The 26,912-nt window shown below is 43.0% G+C and overlaps 1 protein-coding gene across 4 annotated transcripts in view; it reads right to left on the reverse strand.

The window, feature by feature from the left end:
• The window catches only part of LOC124000216 (cadherin-13-like), a 701,352-nt gene that overhangs the window by 104,540 nt on the left and 569,900 nt on the right, over window positions 1-26,912 (reverse strand). For all 4 annotated transcript variants that reach the window (XM_046306448.1, XM_046306439.1, XM_046306433.1 and 1 more), the window contains 2 exons: window positions 25,235-25,417; window positions 24,000-24,253 (listed from right to left, as the gene is read on the reverse strand). In XM_046306448.1, coding sequence (XP_046162404.1) covers window positions 24,000-24,253; window positions 25,235-25,417 — 437 coding nt within the window. The remainder of the gene's footprint in view (window positions 1-23,999; window positions 24,254-25,234; window positions 25,418-26,912) is intronic.

Consider the following 26,912-nt stretch of genomic DNA (forward strand, 5'->3'; position numbering starts at 1 on the left):
GTTATGCCACAAATGCTAAAAAGTTTACATTTGAAACATGGTGGCCATGGTGGCCATGTGAACAAAACCAAAGCATGGGTTTCTGTCATGCCTGGTCCATAGACTGGTTACAGGGTATGAAAACCAATATGTAATTGTGTAATCCCTTTAAACAATGGGGGGGGGTTTTAAAAAGCAGCAACAGAACCATCTAGTGGTCAGGACATGGTAATATCAGGATGGAGGATGGGACATAAGCCTAACAACTTCACTGACTAATTTCTCTGAACAGGTTAAAAAAAATATCACCATATTCACTGAGAATGCATTACATAGGATGCAATAACAAGTTAAGAACAATCTGAGATGGTTGGTGTCATGGCTTGCTGACATGACATGGAATGACCCTCCAGCTGGCTGTACTAGCATTGTTGAATTATTAGACCCACTCATTCCTCTGTCATATTTCTCTTTCTATCCCTCTCTCACTACACCCCACTATCATCATCCTTCTCTCACTATAATTCTCTCTCTGTCCCTCTCACTATATCACTCTCTTCTCATCTTTCTTTTACAACAGTCAATGTACACACAATATCCCATAATGACAAAGCAAAAAAGTTTTTTCAAAATTTTTGCAAATGTATGAAGACCCTTTACTTAGTACTTTGTTCAAGCACCTTTGGCCAAACAATTGAATTTACCACAAGTGGCCTCCAATCCTATTGTAGAAACATCTCAAGTATGATCAATGGGAACAGGATGTACCTGAGCTCAATTTCGAGTCTCAGAACAAAGGGTCTGCATGCTTATGTAAATAAGGTATTTATGTTTGTTTTTTTAATACATTTGCAAGAATAAATAAAAACGGTTTTCTCTTTGTCATTATGGGATATTGTGTGTTGATTGATGAAAGAAAACAATTATTTAATCCCTTTTAGAATAATGTTGTAATTTAACAAAATGTTGAAAAAGTCAAGGGGTCTGAATACTTTCCAAATGCACTGTATATCTCAGTCTACCCATTCCTCTCTCACTATATATCTTTCCTCATCCCCCTCTCCCATTACCTACCTCCACTTCATTCTACAATCCTCATCTCAATTCTCTGTTTCTATTCCTTTCTCAATCTCTACCTCTATCCTTTTTTTAAATCCCCATCTCTAATTCATTTTAGGGAGTTTCCGTGAGCTCTCCATCCACTTACATGAATACTCCTCCATCGGTGTTCAAACCACCATAACCCCCCCTTCTCATATGTAGACTGTCATCTATAGAGAGAGCAGGGGAAATCAGAAGCTCAGGTTTCATATCTCATTTAATACACACAAGGATATAAGAAACACTCAAAGATAAAATGTCAAGATGCACCACTAAGCCACCTGCACTATAATGGCACTAGAACTTGAAGTTGAAGATTCACAGTCTCAAAAAGGATTTGCACTAGAACATGGACATATGAACCCTCTGAAGAATGTCACTGCAGGAGAACAACTCTAAGGGCATTTAAAACCAGGTACCCAGTACCCAGTTTTTAAGACAACTCAAAAAGCCCAAAGTGCACGCATTGTTCTGAGCTAGAGTATACTGGTACTATGTGCAAGTGCCTGAAGAATAAGGGTACATACTATGTACTCTTCAGCCATGATAAAACAGTGGGGAACTTCAATAGTTCCAGGAAAGATAGTTCCAAGATGTCACTTCAGGTGGGCAGCCACTTCTGTTGATTGACTACAGTGTCATTAAGAATATCCAGATGGCATGAACACCACTGGAGCTCCAGTCCAGTACACCAGCGGAAGGCCTGGTCGGAGCAGGTACAGTGCAGGACTGTCTGTCATCCTGCAGCTAGCATTCCTGTAGCACAGCTCTCACCTGGATCAACAAGTCAAGACCACAGCCACACTGACACAGATCCAGGTCTCTGGACTGTCTTTCTACACAGTCCATTACATAATCTCAGGATCACAGAAAGCACACCGAGTCCCAATAGGATAACTATATCATAATGTTATGTGTCTGCTCTCGTGTGATTTGTCACGACAGATACAGTACCAGCGGTGCTACAGTAGATTACCATCATCCCTCTACAATGGGCACAGGACTTTAGTGTTTATTACAGCCCTTATGACAGAGCCTTGTACAGCTGTAGATGTGGCTCTAGCAGTGTGTGTGTGTGTGTGTGTGTGTGTGTGTGTGTGTGTGTGTGTGTGTGTGTGTGTGTGTGTGTGTGTGTGTGTGTGTGTGTGTGTGTGTGTGTGTGTGTGTGTGTGTGTGTGTGTGTGTGTGTGTGTGTGTGTGTGTGTGTGTGTGTTGACTACATGGAGGGGGAGTCAGACTCAGCAGGGAGTCAGACTTAGCAGTGCTGAAGGGAAAGAGATGGATAGAGGAGAAAGAGACTTCATGCCTCTTCCATTCCTTTAAAGTCTCAGCACTTTTAACTTAAATATGGCCAAAGAGAGGGGAACGTTTTGAATTATGGATAACTTGGTCTGTTTGAGACTCGGTCTGTACTTTCAAGGGAAGAAAAAACAACTCAAGTATGTCTTTTAAAATGATAAGGGCTAGGGGATAGGAGATGGTCTGAGGGGTTTGTGTAAGGCAGAGGAGTTGATTCTTTGCATGATTCCACTGGGGACCGTCAGCGCTGCATGGAAGTCCTGTCACTCTGGCAGCTGGGGTGAATGTGATGAAGTAAATTCCTGTCAACTTAATTCACCCAACAAATTCAACTTTAGGCAAGAAGCCACGAATTCCAACGATGTACAGTGCATTCGGAAAGTATTCAGATCCCTTCACTTTTTCCACATTTTGTTACATTACATCTAAAATTGATTAAATAAATACAAAATCTCATCAATCTACACACAATACCCCATAATGACAAAGCGGAAACAAGTTTTTAAACATAAATATAAAATACAGAAATACTTTTTTTTACACATCCTGTTTCCATTGATCATCCTTGAGATGTTACTACAACTTGAGTCCACGCGGTAAGTTAAATTGACTGGACATAATTTGGAAAGGCACACACCTGCTATATAAGGTCCCACTGTTGAGAGTGCACGTAGAGCAATAATCAAGCCATGAGGTCGAAGGAATTGTCCGTAGAGCTTTGAGACAAAATTGTGTCTTGGCACAGATCTGAGGAAAATCCACAGATCCAAAACATTTCAGCATTGAAGGTCCCCAAGAACACAGTGACCTCCATCATTTTTTTAAATGAACAAGTTTGGAATCACCGAACTGAGCAATCAGGGGAGAAGGGCTTTGGTTGGGGAGGTGACCAAGAACCCGATGGTCACTCTGACAGAGCTCCAGAGTTCCTCTGTGGAGATGGGAGAACCTTCCAGAAGGACAACCATCTCTGCAGCACTTCACCAATCTGGCCACTCTACCATAAAGGTGAGACGGAAGCCACTCCTCAGCAAAAGGCACATGACAGCCTGCTTGGAGTTTGCCAAAAGGCACCTAAAGGACTCTCAGACCATGGAATGCAAGATTCTCTGGTCTGATGAAACCAAGATTGAAAGCTTTGGCCTGAATGCCAAGCATCATCTCTGGAGGAAACCTGGCACCATCCCTATGGTGAAGAATGGTGGTGGCAGCATCATGCTGTTGGGATGTTCTTCAGCGACAGGGACTGGGAGACTAGTCAGGACCTAGGGAAAGATGAACAGAGCAAAGTACAGAGAGATCCTTGATGAAAACCTGCTCCAGAGTGCTCAGGACCTCAGACAGTGGTGAAGGTACATCTTCCAGCAGGACAATGACCCTAAACACACAGCCACGACAATGCAAGAGTGGCTTCGGAACAAGTCCTTGAAGGTCCTTGAGTGGCCCAGCTAGAGCCTGGACTTAAACCCGATCTAACATCTCTGGTAGACCTGAAAATAGCTTTGCAATGACGCTCCTCGACTAACCTGATAGAGCTTGAGAGGATCTGCAGAGAAGAATGGGGGGAGCAACTCCACAAATACAGGTGTGCCAAGCATGTACCGTCATACCCAAGAAGAATCAAGGCTGCAGTCGCTGCCAAAGGTGCTTCAACAAAGTACTGAGTAAAGGGTCTGAATTAGAGAACCTTCCTTCCTGGTACGGCAACTGCACCTCCCGCAACCGTAAGGCTCTCCAGAGGGTGATGCGGTCTGCCCAACGCATTACCAGGGGCAAACTACCCGCCCTCCAGGACACCTACAGCACCCGATTTCAAGGGAAGGCCAAAAAGATCGTCAAGGACATCAACCATCTGAGCCACTACCATCCAGAAGACAAACTCAGTACAAGTACATCAAAGCTGGGACCGAGAGACTGAAAAACAGCTTCTATCTCAAGGTCATCAGGCTGTTAAACAGCCATCACTAGCACATTAAAGGCTGCTGCCTACATGCATAGACTAAGAATCACTGGCCTCATTAAGGAATGGAACACTAGGGACTTTAATAATGTTTACATATCTGGCATTACACATATCATATGTAAATACTGTATTCTATTGTATCTAAGTGACTTAATGTTTACATATCTGGCATTACTCATCTCATGTGTATATAATGTTTTCTATACTATTCTACGGTATCTCCTTCACCTAATAATGCTTACATATGTTGCATTACTCATCTCATATGTACAGTATATACTGTTTTTCTATACTATTCTACATACGCTGCTGCTTTTGTCTTGTCTATCCTGTTGCCTAGTCACTTTACCCCTCACTTTACCCATACTCCTACCCAGTGCTTAAACTCTTAGTTTTGGACTGTTTCGTTCTGGGGCCTATTTGCCAGGATCTGGTACCTCTCATGGCATGAAACTAAAAATTCTATCACAGAGTTAGAATGCGATTCACTTTATATGATCTCCCTCTCTCTGCTCTGATAGACATGAGCCTGTATCTCTCATCTCTCCAGCATAGCACGTCATAATTTATTTCCTTATAGAATCATATCCGTGGGAACCGTGCTGCAGCACCTGTGATACAGTTTAATACATTTGCAAAAGTTATAGAGTTAGGCCTACTGCTGTCTGTTCAGAAATAAATAAAATCATTCAGGATACTACCAGGATTATGTCAATAGGCCTAATTTAGCAGAGGATCAACAGCATATTTAAATAAATAGCCGAGCTGTGAATTGTGTGTAGCCCAATCACAAGGGTTTGGAAATCTGTCAGTGAACAGCATGCAGCCAAAACAGGCATTTTTCAAATGTTTCAAATAAAACCGTGGGAAAACACAGGTTGGAAAGCAAATGGCTCCTGCTAAAAAGAGAAGACTCTAATCTGTCTGTAGGCCACCATAATATTTTAGCAACTTCCAAATTCGCCTAGGGAACAGTAGTCTATGTATAACAAGAGAGAGATAGGCATTTGGCACGAGCACATCGTGTGTTTGTCAGTGAAACTGGAAAACTATTTTAGGACTATAATTTCCTCCTCATATTGTACAATATGTGTGTCATCATACACCTAGGATAGTGATGGATTCAAGACAAGGTTTCTTTTATTGATCTTAGATTCTCAGTTTGTCAGTGTCAAAGTGGTCATTACAGTGCCTTCAGTATTCATACCCCTTGACTTATTCCACATTTTGTTGTGTTACAGCCTGAATTCATAATGCATTAAATACAAATGTTTCTCACCCATCTACACACAATACTCCATAATGCCAAAGTGAAAATATGTTTTTAGAAATTTTTGAACATTTTTGAAAATTAAATACAGCAATACTGTATCTCATTTACATAAGTATTCACACCATTGAGTCAATATTTTGTAGAAGCACCTGTGGCAGTGATTACAGCTGTGAGTCTTTCTGGCTAAGTCTCTAAGAGCTTTACATACCTGGATTGTGCAATATTTTCCCATCCTTCTTTTCAAAATTCTTCTTTCAAATTGATTGTTGATCATTGCCAGACAATCATTTTAGGTATTGCCAAGATTTTCAAGTAGATTTAAGTCAAAACGGTAACTCGGCCACTCAGGCACATTCACTGCAGATTTGGCCTTGTGTTCTAGGTTACTGTCCTGCTGAAAGGTGAATTAATCTCCCAGTGTCTGGTGGAAAGCAGGCTCAACCAGGTTTTCCTCTAGGATTTAGACTGTGCTTAGCTCCATTCCCTTTATTTTTGTATCCTGAAAAACTCCCCAGTCCTTAACGATTACAAGCGTACCCATAATATGATTGTCACGTATACTCCCTCTCCGGCCACTAGGTCATCAGGCTGCTGAATATCCCTCACACTTGTCACCATCGTCAAGTGCATCAGTGCCTCATGACACTCACCTGGACTCCATCACATCCTTGATTATCTTCCCTATATCTGTCACTTCCCTTGGTTCTTTCCTTAGGTGTTATTGACTCAGTTTCACGTCGGTGTGTTGCTTGTTTCATGTTTATTGTTTTGTTTATTTATTAAAACTCCCTGTACTTGCTTCCTGACCTTCAGCGCACTCATTACAGAATAACACCTCACCTAAGGGAAGCATCAGGGAGTGTTTATTGTTTCTGTGTCGGGAGCCGCTACAGGTTCCCCTGCCTCGTCGGGCTTCCGGGCTTTCATACCTCAGTCGTCTGGTCGGACTTTAATACCTCAGCCAGATTGCCACGCTCCCCTGCCTCAGCCGGCTCGTCAGGCTTTCATGCCTCTGTCGGATCGCCAGGCTCCCCTGCTTCCACCGGCTCGTCAGGCTCTCATTCCTCAGACAGATCGCCAGGCTCCCCTGACTCAACTGATCTGTTAGGTTCCCGCACCCCAGCCGGCTCGACAGGTTCCCACGCCTCAGCCGGCATGACATGTTCCTGCGCTTCATCAGGGGGTGACCGGTCCGCTCATGAGCCCCTGCTTCTCCTGAACTTACAGTTGAAGTCAGAAGTTTACATACACCTTAGCCACCTTAGCCATATAAACTCAGTTTTTCACAATTCCTGACATTTAATCCTAGTAAACATTCCCTGTCTTCGGTCAGTTAGGATCACCACTTTATTTTAAGAATGTGAAATGTCATAAAAATAGTAGAGAGAATTATTCATTTCAGATTTTATTTGCTTCATGGTTGGGATGGTGTTCTTCGACTTGCAAGCATCCCCCTTCTTCCTCCAAACACAACGATGGTCATTATGGCAGTTCTATTTTTGTTTCATCAGATCAGAGGACATTTCTCCAACGAGTACGATCTTTGTCCCCATGTGCAGTTGCAAACCATAGTTGGGCTTTCTTATGGCGGTTTTGGAGCAGTTGCTTCTTCCTTGCTGAGCGGCCTTTCAGTTATGACAATATAGGACTCTTTTTACTGTGGATATAGATACTTTTGTACCTGTTTCCTCCAGCATCTTCACATAGTCCATTGCTGTTGTTCTGTGATTGATTTACACTTTTCGCACCAAAGTACATTCATCTCTAGGAGACAGAACGCGTCTCCTTCCTGAGTGGATAACGGCTGCGTGGTCCCATGGTGTTTCTACTTGCGTACTATTGTTTGTACAGATGAACGTTGTACCTTCAGGCGTTTCGAAATTGCTCCCAAGGATGAACCAGACTTTGAACCAGATTTTTTTCTGAGGTCTTGGCTCGATTTCTTTTGATTTTCCCATGATGTCAAGCAAAGAGGCACTGAGTTTGAATGTAGGCCTTGAAATACACCCACAGGTACACCTCCAATTGACTCAGCTAAATGATGTCAATTAGCTGTCGTGTCTTTGGCATAATTAAACTCTCTGTAATTAAATATGAGGTCTGGGCATCAAGGAAAATATTCAGATTACAAAGTAAAATTTTTCCTAATATAACATTTCAGATATTTTAATATCTAATCAATTCATCTTCTGATTAATGACTTATTCTTTATTTTACCTCACGTTAGTCTCATTCCAAACGTCTTAAATTGTTGGTTATCTGCACAAACCCAGTCTTAACTATGAATCATCCATACATCAATTGTCTTAAATCATTTATTTACTAACTAAGTTATTCACAGAAATGCATAAACAAACAGTAGATAGTTACAAGGAAATGATAACTGAGTTTCCCTAATGGGATAAACCGGTATCGTGGCTTGGTGGAGGAAAAGGGAAGTGGGGGCCACCTGAGATGAGACACTACAAAGTTGATAATTATAACAATTGAAATGCTAATCCTTTGCACATGAACGCTCAGTCAATCGGGAATAATTGCAATCAATATATATATTTACGCTGAGTGTCACGCCTTGGTCTTAGTATTTTGTGTTTTCTTTATTTATTTGGTCAGGCCAGGGTGTGAAATGGGTTTATTTTGTGGTGTGTTTTTGTATTGGGGTTTTAGTAGGTATTGGGATTGTGGCTGAGTAGGGTTGTCTAGGAAAGTCTATGGTTGCCTGAGGCGGTTCTTAATCAGAGGCAGGTGATTATCGTTGTCTCTGATTGGGAACCATATTTAGGCAGCCATATTCTTTGAGTGTTTCGTGGGTGATTGTTCCTGTCTCGGTGTTAGTTGTCACCAGATAGGCTGTATAGGTTTTCATGTTCCGTTTGTTGTTTTTGTATTGTCGTGTTTTTTTCCTTCATTAAAGATGTATCAAACTAACCACGCTGCATTTTGGTCCGACTCTCTTTCGACGGAGGAAAACCGTAACACTGAATGTTTCGTCAGGATCTCTGTTGAAAAGTTAGTTTCTGTTGGAGAGTCTGTCCTCCGTCTCGCTCTCTCTGGCGTGGTTAGAATGGATAGTTCAGAGTGACATTCATTCATGCCATTATAGAATAGGTGTTTCGGCAGTTATCGGTCTTCGTGTTCAATGATACCGAATTCCTAGCTGCAGACTAGTAATTATTATCAAAGACTTGTTCTTATTCTGCCGGTATCAATAGACTAAGAGTTTAACCACATGGGATGGTTAAAAGATTCAGCAGTCTGGTCTCAAACCGGCCCTCTCGTTATCAAGGTAAGCTGGTCTGCAACCTTTGTCCTCTCTTAATTGAGAGAAACATGGTCTGGTGATAGAAAACCCGGGTGGGGGTTTTATTTGGAAGTGCAGAAAAGGACCTGTCCCAGGATGCTCGACCATAACTGTGCTCATGGACGGTCCTCTAATTTAGTTCAACTCCAAAGGGAATTGGAGTTTCCTTCATTAAACAGTCCAAAATCACATTACACAATTTCACAAACTGTATCATCATCACTTATTCATCTTATACAACAATTAGATGTACGTCTCATGACCGAGGTTATTATATAAACAGTGTTATGGTAATGTGGCCATATTGGCTCCCATGAGTTTCACAGCATTGTACCAAACTGATTCTTCACCGATCTTTTATACCTTCTACAGAACATAAATGTTGTTCGGACCTCAAGTTCTGTGAGGTAGAAGAAATTCCTTTGTTCTCTCTATGAATCTTCACTCTCTCTCTATACTGTGGCCATGAGGATATAATCTCCTCCAGGAATTTACGACCTTTCTGACCACATCAGCCTGGGTGTAGGAGACAGGGGGGTAGGGGGATTGTGCATAGAAAAGGGCTGGTGCAGAGTGGGGAGGGTACTGCTCGCTGTACCCAAAGAGGGCAACGTCATGACATAGCCTATCGGAAGCTTCTAAAGCCATGACATAATTTTCTAGAATTTTCCAAGTTGTTTAAAGGCACAGTCAACTTACTGGAAACAATTTTTGGAAAAATTACTTGTGTCATGCACAAAGTAGATTTCCTAACCGACTTGCAAAAACTATAGTTTGTTAACAAGAAATTTGTGGAGTGGTTGAAAAATTAGTTTTAACGACTCCAACCTAAGTTGTAAACTTCTGACTTCAACTGAATTTAGGCTTGCCATAACAAAGGGGTTAAATACTTATTGAATCAATACATTTCAGCTTGTCATTTAAAAATAAATACATTTATTCCATATTGACATTATGGGGTATTGTGACTAGGTCAGTGACCAATACCGAAAGCACAGTAGCTACCTCAATTACCTCGTACCCCTGCATTTTGACTCAGTACTGGTACTCCCTGTATATAGCTGTGTTTTTGTTTTGTTTACTCATTCTTGTTATTTGTTGTTCACTGTGTATTTATTCCTTGTGTCACAATTTTTAAAAATATTTTACTCTGCATTGTTGGAAAATTACCCGTAAGTAAGCATTTCCCTGTAACTCTACACCTGTTATTTACAAAGCATGAAACAAATAACTTTTTATTTTACTTGACGCACACACACACGCACACACACACACTTACACTGTCACACCTTCTCCCCTTTATTCTCTTTCACTGCTCTCTATACACTCTTTCTCCATCTCCATCTCCACCTCACGTCTTCCCCTGTCCTCATTCTCCTCTAGCCTCAGGTGAACGCTGTGGCACTTCAAAGTCCATTTCACTGGCAAAAACAGATCAAAAGACATAAAAGTCCCCAAAAGAGAGAGGGAGAGAAATGAATACAGAGAGACACAGATAAAAGAGAGAGCAAGACAGTAAAGTACACTCTTTGAGAAAAAGGTGTTATCTACAGTGGTTCCTCCTTTAAAAGTTGCTAGCTTACACCGCGGGACTTAGAGCTACCCAGCGTCACGGCTTCAAGGTTTTTGGGTCCCAAGGTTTTTGTATGACCAATCATGTCGGGGCGGCTGGTAGCCTAGTGGTTAGAGCGTTGGACTAATAACTGAAAGGTTGCAAGATTGAATCCCTGAGTGGACAAGGTAAAAATCTGTCATTCTTCCCCTGAACACGGCACTTAACCTACTGTTCCTAGACTATCATTGAAAATAAGAATTTGACGTGCCTAGTTAAATAAAGGTATTAGTTTTAAAACAAAATATTGACAGGTTCCAATGACGAATTCGATGTAAATCGCTGGTCACTTTCTTCAGTGAAGATGGCTGAAGCAAATGTAAGTAACTACGAGTCACGTTAAAAATGTACAATTGAGAGGAATATGTTAGTTACGTAGAGAAACGATTGTGCATATTTTTTTGTCATGACGTTAATTTACGTAAATCGCTATTTAGCAAGTTAGCTGACTAGCTTACATTAGCCAGCTAGCTAGCTAGTGTTATGACATGAGTATGACATTGTAATTCATGTTGTTGAATGTTTTAGGGACTCTTGAGAAAACCAGAAAACCAGGCTGTCCTCTTGTGGAACAGTGGATGTAAAGAATCTAGCTAGCTAAAGCATTTACTGCAAATTGAATGTACAATTGTGTAAGCTTGCCTTGCTTATATTTTAGTAGAAGTATCATAGCTAGCTATTTACTTGCTTGTTGTGTCACAGAGGATAAAAATAACTGCATGCCTATGGATGTATAGCTAGCTACAGTACGTAACAGATCTGTTTATGGACCCTAAAACGTTTGGTATGAATATTAGTTCAGAACCTATCTATGAACCTCAGCTATCATAGTTGTTGTATCGACTTAAAGTCTGAATGGCAATAATGAAGCCTATGGATTGAGTAGAATATAATAACTTTATTGTGTCAAGAATGCAAGTCCTATATACATGTATTTATTACCACGCATGAGTTCCCCACATTGTTGCCTGTACATTGAATATATTTATTGATCATGTACTTTTTCTTGGCAAATAAATGTGCGGTTTAGGTATGAATCTCTGTGAGACATTCTTTTTCAGTCATATCCAATACCAGCTGTATCAAACTCCATTCTTTGAATAATGCTGTGTCTGCATGTATGTATAACAATTATACACTTCAACAGTGTTTACCACTCCTGAGACATCTGTGATTACACATTGTAACTATACAATAAACTAGAAGCATGATTTAAGTAAAGGCTGATGTGTAATTCATATATACAGAAAATAAAACATTAAACCACACTTCCTATGCATATCTAACTCCCTTCATCTGCATTAATCTGAGGACACAAGATAGGTGTAGTATTTCAATGAGATACTTAATTCCAGCCAGTGGATAATGTAAAATGCTTTATTGGAATTTCATTATCCAGGTGTTATAAATACATAATATATGCATTATACATATTATAATTGTAATATTCTGTGGAAGACGGCGTTCATCACCGCTGGGAGTCACGACAAATGCCTGGTTATGCTCTACGTTCTCAACAATGCTCTCACAGTCTTCCAGTCCTTCATGAATGAAGGTTTCCAGGACTTGATCAACCAGTTCCTCATCATGTACATTGACGATATCTTGATCTACTCACCAAAGACACCTTTTGCCTATTCCCTGCCTGTACTTTAGCCTATCGGATGTCCTGTTATCTACATATTGCCTGATCTCCCAGACTACTTTACTAACCTTTTCTCTGCCTGTACTGTTACCACTTTTGGAGCCCCTGTATATGACCTTCTGCCTGCCCCTGGACCTAGATACCTGCCTCCTCCTGTGGTCCTTTGCAAAAAACACCTGCGGTGCCCTGCGCTTGAAACCAGCTCTCTGTCTCCACTTGTATTCATTACAAGCATATGATTAAGGAATTACAGTGCTACCCTAATATTTTCTCAGTTCATCACAATTACATAGTGTCTCTAGCGGTGTCTCCTGACCAGCCTTGGGCCGCCAGTTGACCGAAAGGTTATCTTAAGAGCGGGTGGGGTGGCGATGACTGGACTGGCTTCCTCTCTCACATTAAAACATACCCACAGACTAGAGACAGATTGATAGAGAGAGCATGATTAAGATAAGTTTCTTTTTAATTCTAACACAGTCAGTCATCATAATCATTAGGAGTTGAAATTCTAAACTGACCTTGGATTATTAACTCTGGAACTACTACATCTCTATCTGTATTTCAATGTAAAGTAACTATTTAATAATACTTCCTGTTGACCTGTCCAAGTGACCTCTCATCTATGATCATGCTGTGCCCTCAATGTCAGTCAGGTCAGATGCAGGAGGGGTTTACCAACACAGCTGATATAACCTAGAGGATTTAGGGTGAAGGGGGTGAGGGATGAAGTGAAGGAGAGTGTGTTCAACAGGAATCTGTGTGTGTGTAGTCTCACCTAATGTCCACACTAAATGGCTACATAGTACTTTATGGTGAAAAACAGACACACGAGGACAAACAATAGAAGATAATATCATTATTATACTTTTGCATTACCAGTTCATTGTGAACTACTAAAGTATAATATCCCTTATAACAAATCACGACAACATTGGATAGACAGATACATGTGTAGCGTGTGACAATAGCAGGATCATATCAAGGATAGGGTCACAAATGAATACATAAATACCACTTGAAGCCTGATGATGACTTGATCATTTGAATCCGCTATATAGTGTTAAGGCAAAATCAAAAATATGCACCCCTTTAAGTCCCCAGGACCAGGACTGAGAACCGCTGCTCTTCATTGGGACCTCTTCATCTGCAGACAGGCTTTCATAGTTCTCTGTATCTGAGGACAGAAAACATCACAAGAAATAGACTTCATTATACTCAAATTAGACAGCACTGAATATGATATTCTCTGTCCTCACTTCTAAGGACTGAAACTACACAAAAGTACCTGCTCTATCCAGAATAGCCTTCTCTCTCACATTGACAGCTGGGCCTGCTATCCTTTGACCCTCCTCCATGGCTGTTAGCTAGCTACCTACACATGCATTATACAGTGTTAAATATTTCAAGATATCTAGCTAATATGAAGTTCGGTAACTGGTCAAATGTATTTAACTTAGCTAGCTATCTCTACATTAGCAGCTCATTTTAGTTAAGATGCACTGTAGCTAGTTACTGTAGCTAATAATACATTATTATTATTTTTTTTACATTTTTGAAATGTGTTTACTTACTTGAATAGGTTCTCCCAGCCATGTGGACAACTGGAAACAGGGCAGCAAAGTTGTTTTGTCACCAGAGCGGTTTAGAGCATATTACTACTTGCCTGTGAATAACCAGACCTTCATACAAACTTGCTATGTCGAATTCTTGACGCACAACCGAAGGTGCTGCCCTATCCTGCCAACATCTCCACAAGCAAGCCACTCAGGCGGAAAATGACGTGTGGAAGAGGGCGAGGAACAAGATGGGAGTAACAATCCAGGCTATTTAGGAAGTGGAAGGGGGAAAAAATATTATTATTATTATTATTAAGCCTACATTATAATTATATAAAAGCCCCTTAGATATTCTATTTTTGACAGCTGGAGGCATTTTGTTTTTCACAAGCGTACTGTAGCAAGCCGTGAATTCTGCAAACAACGTTTCTAGGGTGGGATATTAGCTGAAGATTAGACTACTCAACCTTTACTAAAGAATTGTCCAATAGCCGAGCTAGGTGTGAGAAAAAAACTCCCCAACTTGCAACAAATAATTTGTTTCAACCATTCAAAGGCATTGCATCTCAGTGCAAGAGGCATTACTACAGTCCCTGATTCAAATACAGGCTGTATCACATCCGACCATGATTGGGAGTGCCATATGGCGATGCACAATTAACCCAGCGTCATCCGGGTTTGGCTGGGGAAGGCCGTCATTGTAAATAAGAATTTGTTCTTACCTGACTTTTCTAGAAAAGGTTAAATGTAAAAAACAACTGGCGGCAACCACAGAGCATTCAATAGGAGGTGAACAGTGGCTCGTGCTGAAAATATAGCTAACGTGTTATGCAGAGTTAAAGTTAAAGATAAAGTAGAAATTCTACACCAGTCGAGCAATTCATTTCAACAATAATCTTCACTTTATTAAGTAATTAGTAAGGAATTAGGCACTTTCACATGGCTACTACAGTATGTATTGTAGGCTGTTTTCTTGTCAGACTACAGATTAGCCTAATAAACAAATGCAAGTGGCTTATATCTTCAAAATGCTTTAAATGTTTTATTATCCAAATGTAAAAGCATTTACTGTACAGTACTGTTTTTCTTCATCAGCATCTTTATGCTTTCGTTAATAAATGCAGATGTGGATTTAGTTATGGATCCATAACACATTACTATGGGAAAAAATATCACTGAATGACAGAAATATTGGAACAAAGTTGCTTACTGGAAAATATTCTATCAAACACACATGGTCACATTGTATAGCGTCATTATGGCTATTAGTAGGGCTATATTTTGGCCTTTATAAGTATTATTTTGGCCTTTATTCAGATTACAATCGCTCACTTTCATTTTTTTGAAAACAAAATAATTTCCAAAATATGGTTATATATAGCCTTGCCGTCTATTTCAGCACCGTTTCGCGCTGCTCTGAAACAAGCATGGAGAAACTAAAATGTTCAACTATATTCCATGATATTCTTAAGATATAAAGTTGAAGTCGAAAGTTTACATACACTTTAGCCAAGTACATTGAAACGCTGTTTTTCACAATTCCTGACATTTAATCATAGTAAAAATTCCCTGTCTGTCTTCGGTCAGTTAGGATCACCACTATATTTTAAGAATGTGAAATGTCAGAATAATAGTAGAGAGAATGATTTATTTCAGCTTTTATTTCTTTCATCACATTCCCAGTGGATCAGAAGTTTACACACACTCAATTAGTATGTGGTAGCATTGCCTTTAAATTGTTTAACTTGGGTCAAATATTTTGGGTAGCCTTCCACAAACTCCCCACAATAAGTTGGGTGAATTTTGGCTCATTCCTCCTGACAGAGCTGGTGTAACTGAGTCAGGTTTGTAGGCCTCCTTGCTCACACATGCTTTTTCAGTTCTGCCACAAATGTTATATGGGATTGAGGGCTTTGGGATGGCCACTCCAATATCTTGACTTTGTTGTCCTTAAGCCATTTTGACACAGTTTTGGAAGTATGCTTGGTAACATTGTCCAATGGGAAGACCCATTTGTGACCAAGCTTGAAATTCCTAACTGATGTCTTGAGATGTTGCTTCAATATATCCACATAATTTCCCTCCCTCATGATGCTATCTATTTTTTGAAGTGCAGCAGACCCTCCTGCAGCAAAGCACCCCCAAAGCATGATGCTGCCACCGCCGTACTTTACGGTTGGGATGGTGTTCTTCGGCTTGCAAACCTCCCCCTTTTTCCTCCATACATATAGACGGTCAATATGGCCAAACAGTTCTATTTTTGTTTCATCAGATCAGAGGACATTTCTACAAACCTACAATCTTTGTCCCCATGTGCAGTTTCAAACCGTAGTCTGTTTTTTTTATGGTGGTTTTGGAGCAGTGGCTTCTTCCTTGCTGAGCGGCCTTTCAGGTTATGTCGATATAGGACTTGTTTTACTGGAGATATAGGTACTTTTGTACCTGTTTCCTCCAGCATCTTCACTAGATACTTTGCTGTTGTTCTGGGATTGATTTCCATTTTTCGCACCAAAGTACGTTTATCTCCAGGAGACAGAACGCGTGTCCTTCCTGAGAGGAATGACGGCTGCGTGGTCCTAAGGTGTTTATACTTGCATACTATTGTTTGTACAGATGAATGTGGTACCTTCAGGCATTTGGAAATTGCTCCCAAGGATGAACCAGACATGTGGAGGTCTACAATTTGTTTCTAAGGTCTTGGCTGACTTCTTAGGTGTTCCCATGATGTCAAGCAAAGAGGCACTGAGTTTGAAGGTAGGCCTTGAAATACATTCACAGATACACCTCCAATTGACTCAAATGATGTCAATTAGCCTATCAGAAGCTTCTAAAGCCATGACATAATTTTCTGGAATTTTCAAAGCTGTTGAAAGGCACAGTCAACTTCGAGTATGTAATCTTCTGACCCACTGAAATTCTGATACAGTGAATTATAAGTGACATAATCTGTCTGTAAACATTTGTTGGAAAAATGACATTTGTCATGCACAAAGTATATGTCCTATCCGACTTGCCAAAACTATAGTTTGTTTACAAGAAATGTGTGGAGTGGTTGAAAAACGAGTTTTAATGACTCCAACCTAAGTGTATGTAAACTTACGACTTCAACTGAATATCTTGACTGAATATAAGCAAGTGATGTCTGCTAAGTAAGTTAGGTTTCTCCAGAAATAAATCATTCTAAATTACAAACTGGTTTTTATTTACAATTGAGTGAGAATGTCTGTCATGTTTGTCATTTATTATCATGTCTTGTCCCTGTGCTCCCCATGCTATTCGTTTCCCTCTGCTGGTCTTATTTGGTTCTTTCCCTCCTTCTATCCCTCTCTCTCCCCCTCCCTCTCTCACTCTCTCGCTCTCTCTTCTCTCTATCGTTCCGTTCCTGCTCCCAGCTGTTCCTATTCCCCTAATCATCATTTAGTCTTCCCACACCTGTTCCCGATCCTTTCCCCTGATTAGAGTCCCTATTTATTCCTTTGTGATCCGTTCCTGTCCCGTCGGTTCCTTGTTTTGTATTCACCATGCTGTGATTGTGTTTCGCCCTGTCCTGTCGTGTTTTTTGCCTTCATCAGATGCTGCGTGTGAGCAGGTGGCTCTATCAACTACGGCCTGCGCCTACCCGAAGCGACCTGCAGTCTGTGGCCGCTTCTCTAGTTATTCCCTCTACAGACTAGAGGATTTTTGTTATTCCCTGTTTGGATTTAAATAAACTCTGTTTCTGTTAAGTCGCTTTTGGGTCCTCTTTCACCTGCATGACAGAAGGAACCGACCAAGGAATGGACCCAGCGACTTCAGACGCTCGTTACACTGCCGTCGAGATCCAAGGAGCCATGCTCGGCAGACACGAGCAGGAATTGTCTGCTGCTCGCCATGCCGTGGAGAACCTGGCCGCTCAGGTTTCCGACCTCTCTGGACAGTTCCAGAGTCTACGTCTCGTGCCACCTGTTACTTCCTGGCCTGCCGAGCCTCCAGAACCTAGGGTTAATAACCCACCTTGCTACTCCGGGCAGCCCACTGAGTGCCGCTCCTTTCTCACGCAGTGTGAGATTGTGTTCTCTCTCCAACCCAACACATACTCTAGAGAGAGAGCTCGGGTTGCTTACGTCATTTCACTCCTTACTGGCCGGGCTCGAGAATGGGGCACAGCTATCTGGGAGGCAAGGGCTGATTGCTCTAACAAATTCCAGAACTTTAAAGAGGAGATGATTCGGGTTTTTGACCGTTCAGTTTTTGGTGGGGAGGCTTCTAGGGCCCTGGCTTCCTTATGCCAAGGTGAACGGTCCATAACGGATTATTCCATTGAGTTTCGCACTCTTGCTGCCTCTAGTGAGTGGAACGAGCCGGCGCTGCTCGCTCGTTTTCTGGAGGGACTCCACGCAGTGGTTAAGGATGAGATTCTCTCCCGGGAGGTTCCTTCAGATGTGGACTCTTTGATTGCTCTCGCCATCCGCATAGAACGACGGGTAGATCTTCGTCACCGGGCTCGTGGAAGAGAGCTCGCATCAACGGTGTTTCCCTGCTCCGCATCGCAACCATCTCCCTCCTCTGGCTTTGAGACTGAGCCCATGCAGCTGGGAGGGATTCGCATCTCGAATAAGGAGAGGGAACGGAGGATCACCAACCGCCTGTGCCTCTATTGCGGAGTTGCTGGACATTTTGTTAATTCATGTCCAGTAAAGCCAGAGCTCATCTGTAAGCGGAGGGCTACAGGTGAGCGCAACTACTCAAGTCTCTCCATCAAGGTCCTGTACTACTTTGTCGGTCCACCTACGCTGGACCGGTTCGGGTGCTACATGTAGTGCCTTGATAGACTCTGGGGCTGAGGGTTGTTTCATGGACGAAGCATGGGTTCGGAAACATGACATTCCTTTCAGAGAGTTAGATAAGCCTACGCCCATGTTCGCCTTAGATGGTAGTCATCTTCCCAGTATCAGATTTGAGACACTACCTTTAACCCTCACAGTATCTGGTAACCACAGTGAGACTATTTCTTTTTTGATTTTCCGTTCACCGTTTACACCTGTTGTTTTGGGTCATCCCTGGCTAGTATGTCATAATCCTTCTATTAATTGGTCTAGTAATTCTATCCTATCCTGGAACGTTTCTTGTCATGTGAAGTGTTTAATGTCTGCCATCCCTCCCGTTTCTTCTGTCCCTACTTCTCAGGAGGAACCTGGCGATTTGACAGGAGTGCCGGAGGAATATCATGATCTGCGCACGGTCTTCAGTCGGTCCCGAGCCAACTCCCTTCCTCCTCACCGGTCGTATGATTGTAGTATTGATCTCCTTCCGGGGACCACTCCTCCTCGAGGTAGACTATACTCTCTGTCGGCTCCCGAACGTAAGGCTCTCGAGGATTATTTGTCTGTGTCTCTTGACGCCGGTACCATAGTGCCTTCTTCTTCTCCGGCCGGGGCGGGGTTCTTTTTGTTAAGAAGAAGGACGGTACTCTGCGCCCCTGCGTGGATTATCGAGGGCTGAATGACATAACGGTTAAGAATCGTTATCCGCTTCCCCTTATGTCATCAGCCTTCGAGATTCTGCAGGGAGCCAGGTGCTTTACTAAGTTGGACCTTCGTAACGCTTACCATCTCGTGCGCATCAGAGAGGGGGACGAGTGGAAAACGGCGTTTAACACTCCGTTAGGGCATTTTGAGTACCGGGTTCTGCCGTTCGGTCTCGCCAATGCGCCAGCTGTTTTTCAGGCATTAGTTAATGATGTTCTGAGAGACATGCTGAACATTTTTGTTTTTGTCTATCTTGACGATATCCTGATTTTTTTCTCCGTCACTCGAGATTCATGTTCAGCACGTTCGACGTGTTCTACAGCGCCTTTTAGAGAATTGTCTCTACGTAAAGGCTGAGAAGTGCTCTTTTCATGTCTCCTCCGTTACTTTTCTCGGTTCCGTTATTTCCGCTGAAGGCATTCAGATGGATTCCGCTAAGGTCCAAGCTGTCAGTGATTGGCCCGTTCCAAGGTCACGTGTCGAGTTGCAGCGCTTTTTAGGTTTCGCTAATTTCTATCGGCGTTTCATTCGTAATTTCGGTCAAGTTGCTGCCCCTCTCACAGCTCTTACTTCTGTCAAGACGTGTTTTAAGTGGTCCGGTTCCGCCCAGGGAGCTTTTGATCTTCTAAAAGAACGTTTTACGTCCGCTCCTATCCTCGTTACTCCTGACGTCACTAGACAATTCATTGTCGAGGTTGACGCTTCAGAGGTAGGCGTGGGAGCCATTCTATCCCAGCGCTTCCAGTCTGACGATAAGGTTCATCCTTGCGCTTATTTTTCTCATCGCCTGTCGCCATCTGAGCGCAACTATGATGTGGGTAACCGTGAACTGCTCGCCATCCGCTTAGCCCTAGGCGAATGGCGACAGTGGTTGGAGGGGGCGACCGTTCCTTTTGTCGTTTGGACAGACCATAAGAACCTTGAGTACATCCGTTCTGCCAAACGACTTAATGCCCGTCAAGCTCGTTGGGCGTTGTTTTTCGCTCGTTTCGAGTTTGTGATTTCTTACCGTCCGGGTAGCAAGAACACCAAGCCTGATGCCTTATCCCGTCTGTTTAGTTCTTCTGTGGCTTCTACTGATCCCGAGGGGATTCTTCCTTATGGGCGTGTTGTCGGGTTAACAGTCTGGGGAATTGAAAGACAGGTTAAGCAAGCACTCACGCACACTGCGTCGCCGCGCGCTTGTCCTAGTAACCTCCTTTTCGTTCCTGTTTCCACTCGTCTGGCTGTTCTTCAGTGGGCTCACTCTGCCAAGTTAGCTGGTCATCCCGGTGTTCGAGGCACTCTTGCGTCTATTCGCCAGCGCTTTTGGTGGCCGACTCAGGAGCGTGACACGCGCCGTTTCGTGGCTGCTTGTTCGGACTGCGCGCAGACTAAGTCGGGTAACTCTCCTCCTGCCGGTCGTCTCAGACCGCTCCCCATTCCTTCTCGACCATGGTCTCACATTGCCTTAGACTTCATTACCGGTCTGCCTTTGTCTGCGGGGAAGACTGTGATTCTGACGGTTGTCGATAGGTTCTCTAAGGCGGCACATTTCATTCCCCTCGCTAAACTTCCTTCCGCTAAGGAGACGGCACAGATCATTATTGAGAATGTATTCAGAATTCATGGCCTCCCGTTAGACGCCGTTTCAGACAGAGGCCCGCAATTCACGTCACAGTTTTGGAGGGAGTTCTGTCGTTTGATTGGTGCGTCCGTCAGTCTCTCTTCCGGGTTTCATCCCCAGTCTAACGGTCAAGCAGAGAGGGCCAATCAGACGATTGGTCGCATACTACGCAGCCTTTCTTTCAGAAACCCTGCGTCTTGGGCAGAACAGCTCCCCTGGGCAGAATACGCTCACAATTCGCTTCCTTCGTCTGCTACCGGGTTATCTCCGTTTCAGAGTAGTCTGGGTTACCAGCCTCCTCTGTTCTCATCCCAGCTTGCCGAGTCCAGCGTTCCCTCCGCTCAAGCGTTTGTCCAACGTTGTGAGCGCACCTGGAGGAGGGTGAGGTCTGCACTTTGCCGTTACAGGGCACAGACGGTGAGAGCCGCCAATAAACGCAGGATTAAGAGTCCAAGGTATTGTTGCGGCCAGAGAGTGTGGCTTTCCACTCGCAACCTTCCTCTTACGACAGCTTCTCGTAAGTTGACTCCGCGGTTCATTGGTCCGTTCCGTGTCTCCCAGGTCGTCAATCCTGTCGCTGTGCGACTGCTTCTTCCGCGACATCTTCGTCGCGTCCATCCTGTCTTCCATGTCTCCTGTGTTAAGCCCTTTCTTCGCACCCCGTTCGTCTTCCCTCCCCCCTCCCGTCCTTGTCGAGAGCGCACCTATTTACAAGGTACATAAGATCATGGACATGCGTTCTCGGGGACGGGGTCACCAATACCTAGTGGATTGGGAGGGTTACGGTCCTGAGGAGAGGAGTTGGGTTCCGTCTCGGGACGTGCTGGACCGTTCACTCATCGATGATTTCCTCCGTTGCCGCCAGGATTCCTCCTCGAGTGCGCCAGGAGGCGCTCGGTGAGTGGGGGTACTGTCATGTTTGTCATTTATTATCATGTCTTGTCCCTGTGCTCCCCATGCTATTCGTTTCCCTCTGCTGGTCTTATTTGGTTCTTTCCCTCCTTCTATCCCTCTCTCTCCCCCTCCCTCTCTCACTCTCTCGCTCTCTCTTCTCTCTATCGTTCCGTTCCTGCTCCCAGCTGTTCCTATTCCCTAATCATCATTTAGTCTTCCCACACCTGTTCCCGATCCTTTCCCCTGATTAGAGTCCCTATTTATTCCTTTGTGATCCGTTCCTGTCCCGTCGGTTCCTTGTTTTGTATTCACCATGCTGTGATTGTGTTTCGCCCTGTCCTGTCGTGTTTTTTGCCTTCATCAGATGCTGCGTGTGAGCAGGTGGCTCTATCAACTACGGCCTGCGCCTACCCGAAGCGACCTGCAGTCTGTGGCCGCTTCTCTAGTTATTCCCCTCTACAGACTAGAGGATTTTTGTTATTCCCTGTTTGGATTTAAATAAACTCTGTTTCTGTTAAGTCGCTTTTGGGTCCTCTTTCACCTGCATGACAATGTCTCACCCCCTGTTCAAGGACTGCCTTTTTCTCGCTCACTCTAGGCTCAATGAAAATGAAATCTCCAAAATATTGTTACTTTATAAACAAAGTGATTCTTATTATTATTAATTCATTTAGAATAATGTAAAAAAAAACGTATATTTTCTCAGATATTCTCACAGATCCTCACAGAAAATGCCCCATAGACATTAATTTAGAATCCTCCAATCCCCTAAATGTAATTATTGGTGGAGAGTCACGTCATTTAATTATTTACTTTTTTAGATATACTATTGGCCTACCATAGGCTAAATGCGTATTGGTTACACTACAATTAGGGTGTGGAAATGTTATGCCCCTTAGATATTAATTTAGAATTGTCCAAACCTTTTATGCTGTAGCCTACTCCCGACCGTCACATTGTACAGTGCAATATTTTCCATTCCATCCTAACGGAAACCCTGAGGGTTTCATTTTTCTCGGAATAGAAACACCATAATATTAATTAAATTAATTAAGCCACATTTCTTTCATTCCCATGTACTATGTTATTACCAAAAAGGTTTTAAATTCTCTAGTAACGTCAATACGGGAGAATATCAAATGTTTCTCAAAGATGCCCTCTGGTGGTCAAACTAGCACTAACTTGCATTAATGTAATAAATGGCTGACAATTAAATAACGTGCCATAGAATGCTGAAGCAGCCCCCAAGGTGTGGTTCAGTATGACGCAACTTTTAAAGGAGGAACCACTGTAGAACCTAAAAGGGTTATTTGGCTGTCCTCGTAGGAGAACCATTTAAAGAACCCTTTTGGATTCCCTTTTTAAAACCCTTTCCACAGAGGGCCTGATATCTATGACCTGATATATTTACATTAAAATCTAAAAAAAATGTGATGTAACACCAACAATTCACGAGCTGTAGCATCACACATAAATCTCTCCTTAAATCCAATAAAGCAATCACAACTTTCCCCTTTTGTAAAGCAAGATACGTTCACCAACATGTAATGGCTCCCTAAGGCTGCCAGGGAACAATTTGACTGTTACAGCAAAAAGTAATAGACCTCCTAGACACTGAGAATAGAGTTGACTTGAACACGCCTCTCTAGTAATAGGCCACCCTGGTGACAGAGGAATAATTGGACTGTTTACAGAAAGTTGACAGTCAGACAGGCAGTTTTATAAGAGGCGATTGGCTGACATGCATAAGATGATAAATAGGGTGTCTGGTGATATACAGGGTGGGACAGTTGAGGGATGGAGGGATGGAGAGAGAGGTGAGAGCTGAAACAGATGGAGAGATGTCTGGAAACCATGATGTGTGCTGTCATGCCAGGCTACACTTCTGATAGGTCGTCTTTGTTAAATCACCTTGTCACACTTACATGGAGAAGCTCACTGAGAAGAATCTCTCTCTTTCAATACCATAGACAAACTCTGAAGTTGAGAGATGGTAAAGAGGTGAAAAGAGAGAGAACAAACTTCCTTGTACATGATCGTTTTGAACCCTGACTGCCCGCCTTGACCAGTTTCAATCAATAACAAAGGGGAGCATCTGTGGAATCAACACCTGATGAGATTTACTGCACATTAATATACCTGCACACAGCTCATTGTTGTCAAGCTGGCAGTCAGTGTGGACCTAATGTCCACGCTGAATGTGTGGAACTCCGAATGCTACAGAATGTTCTACCTGGTGCAGCTTGATGACCTCATCACTCACCTGATGCTCTGTGATTGGAGGACGTCTGGGTCGGTGGCGTTGAGTAAGGCCACGAAGCTTCCCAGGGGTACGTTCTCCATCTTGGTGACCTGAAGGGGGTCGGGGAAGAAGACTGGTCCTTCGTTGACGTCCAGGATGGTGATGTGTACGGTGGCTGTAGAACTGGAGCCGTAGCCAACATCTGGCACCAGGGGGTCCTCGTTCTCCACCTTGATCAGCAGCGTGTGGAACACTAAGCTCTCATAGTCTAGAGGCTGGAGGAGGAGAGGAGTGGAGAGGGGAGGAGAGGGGAGGGGAGGAGATGAGATGAGTGTTAATCATGTAGTTAACACTTCCACACTGAGTGGACAAAACATTAGGAAAACCTTCCTAATATTGAGTTGCACCCCCTTTTGCCCTTAAAACAGCCTCATGGACTCTGCAAGGTGTCGAATTGTTCCACAGAGATGCTGGTCTATGTTGACGCCAATGCTTCCCACAGTTGTGTCAAGTTGCCTGGATGTCCTTGATACACATAGGAAACTGTTGTGCGTGAAAAACCCAGCAGCGTTGCAGTTCTTGCCCCACTCAAACTGATGAGCCTGTCACCTACTACCATACCCCGTTCAAATGCACTTAAATATTTTATCTTGCCCATTCACCCTCTGAATGCACAATCCATGTCTCAATTATCTCAAGGCTTAAAAATCCTAATTTAACCTGTTTCTTCACCACTGATTGAAGTGGATTTAACAAGTGACATCAGTAAGGGATCATAGCTGGTCAGTCTATGCTATGGAAAGAGCAAGTGTTCCTAATGTTTTGGACTCTCAGTGTGTAACAGGTTTCTCTTATAGTATGCCAATAGTGTAGGAGAAAATTACACATGAGAGTAAAGGGGCAAACTGCAGTGTACTAGAGTGAAACATACAACGTTACCAAGGTTACAAATATCCTGTATTTCTACATTGCATGATAACACACATTTATTGGAATAATGAGAGCAATAAAAACTGTTGGTGCTACAGGTTCTTTACTGTGCAAGCTGTATGTTCATATCTCCAGTGAATTGGCCAAATCATGCCGTATATAATATCACCATCCAACCTGCCTGTTACAGTGACACCAAAAACACACCTTTATTAGCTATTCCATCAACAAGAGAGATGAGAGATATTTGAGAAAGATAATTAAGAGAGACATTTGAGAGATAATTGAGAGAGATAATTGAGATAACTTTGGGGCCCTGTGGTTACCTTAATGAGGGAAAGCATGCCCTCATTGTTGTCAGGGTTGGTTTGGATCTCAAAGCTCTGGGTGGGGTCACCTTTGATGATGGAGTAGATGGCTCGCCACGCCCCCGTCGCAGGGTCATCTCTGTCGTCCACAGTCAGGTTGACCACCACCCCTGTGGAGCCCTCATCCACATTGGCCTGGAACTGGAGGAACAGAGAGAGACAGAGGGACAAGACTGGTCAACTGACATATAGACAGCTGGTTTCTATTCAGTGGTCTGGAACTGGAGGGACAGAGGTACACTATTGGTCAGCACATACAAGGGCATCTGGAAATGTGTCAGTTAGGTTTAAAATAAGGTTTTTGCTTTTTGCATTCTTCATCACGTCAGTGGACTTGGCGCTGACAAGTGAGGGATAGTGTATGTTGTTTTGTTCAAGGTAGATTACCCAGTGTGAATCACGCTCCACTTGAAGTGACTTACATTTAGAGGCTATTAAACGCACCATGTTCTCTCCCTCGCATTATTCACATTTCTCGAAAGATATTCAGTTGAACATGAATCCAGTGTCAAACTCGACTCTCTGTCCTTCATTCCCAACACTTCCATCCCATCCCTTCGCACACATGTAGACACACATGTACACACACATGTACACACACATGTACACACACACACGCCCAAACCAATGCACGCAAGTACGCACACGGCGGCTGCAAGATAATGTCTGTTTTGACCGTATTACTCAATACTTGTGCTTCTCATGTGGGTTGTCCAGGATTAAAAAGAAAGGGGAGAGAAGATTCTTTTTTGGCTTAATCTACACCATCCTCGAATTAAAGAATGCTGGAACAATTTAACTCAGGCTTTGACTAGAAGAGCAACCCAAACTGCTCTCTCTAACACCTCCCCCTCTTTACTTGAGAGATTGCCTCTCATACCCTCTCTGCTCTCTGTCTCATTCACTCACTCTTCACTCTCTCTCTCTCTCTCTCTCTCTCTCTCTCTCTCTCTCTCTCTCTCTCTCTCTCTCTCTCTCTCTCTCTCTCTCTCTCTCTCTCTCTCTCCCTCTCTCTCTCTCTCTCTTTAATTCAATTCAAGGGGCTTTATTGGCATGGGAAACATATGTTTAACAGTAAACATTACTCAGAGAAGATCCAAAATAATAAAGACATTACAAATGTTGTATTATGTGTTGTAACGACTTGCAGATGGTTAAAGTAGGAAAGGGAAAATAAATTAACATAAATATAGGTTGTATTTACATGTTGTTTGTGCTTCACTGGTTGCCCTTTCAGGTCACAAATCTTGCTGCTGTGGTGGCACACTGGTATTCCACCCAGTAGATATGGGAGTTTGTCAAAATCGGGTTTGTTTTCGAATTCTTTGTGGATCTGTGTAATCTGAGGGAAAAAGGTCTCTCTAATATGTCATACATTTGGCAGGAGGTTAGGAAGTGCAGCTCAGTTTCCACCTCATTTTGTGGGCAGTGTGCACATAGCCTGTCTTCTCCTGAGAGCCAGGTCTGCCTACGGCGGCCTTGCTCAATAGCAAGGCTATGCTCACTGAGTCTGCACATAGTCAAAGCTTTCCTTAAGTTTGGGTCAGTCACAGTGGTCAGGTTTCTGTCACTGCGTACTCGCTGTTTAGGGCCAAATAGCATTCTAGTATGCTCTGTTTTTTTGTTAATTCTTTCC

Source organism: Oncorhynchus gorbuscha, linkage group LG02 (genome assembly GCF_021184085.1).
Source record: "Oncorhynchus gorbuscha isolate QuinsamMale2020 ecotype Even-year linkage group LG02, OgorEven_v1.0, whole genome shotgun sequence".
Taxonomy (NCBI): domain Eukaryota; kingdom Metazoa; phylum Chordata; class Actinopteri; order Salmoniformes; family Salmonidae; genus Oncorhynchus; species Oncorhynchus gorbuscha.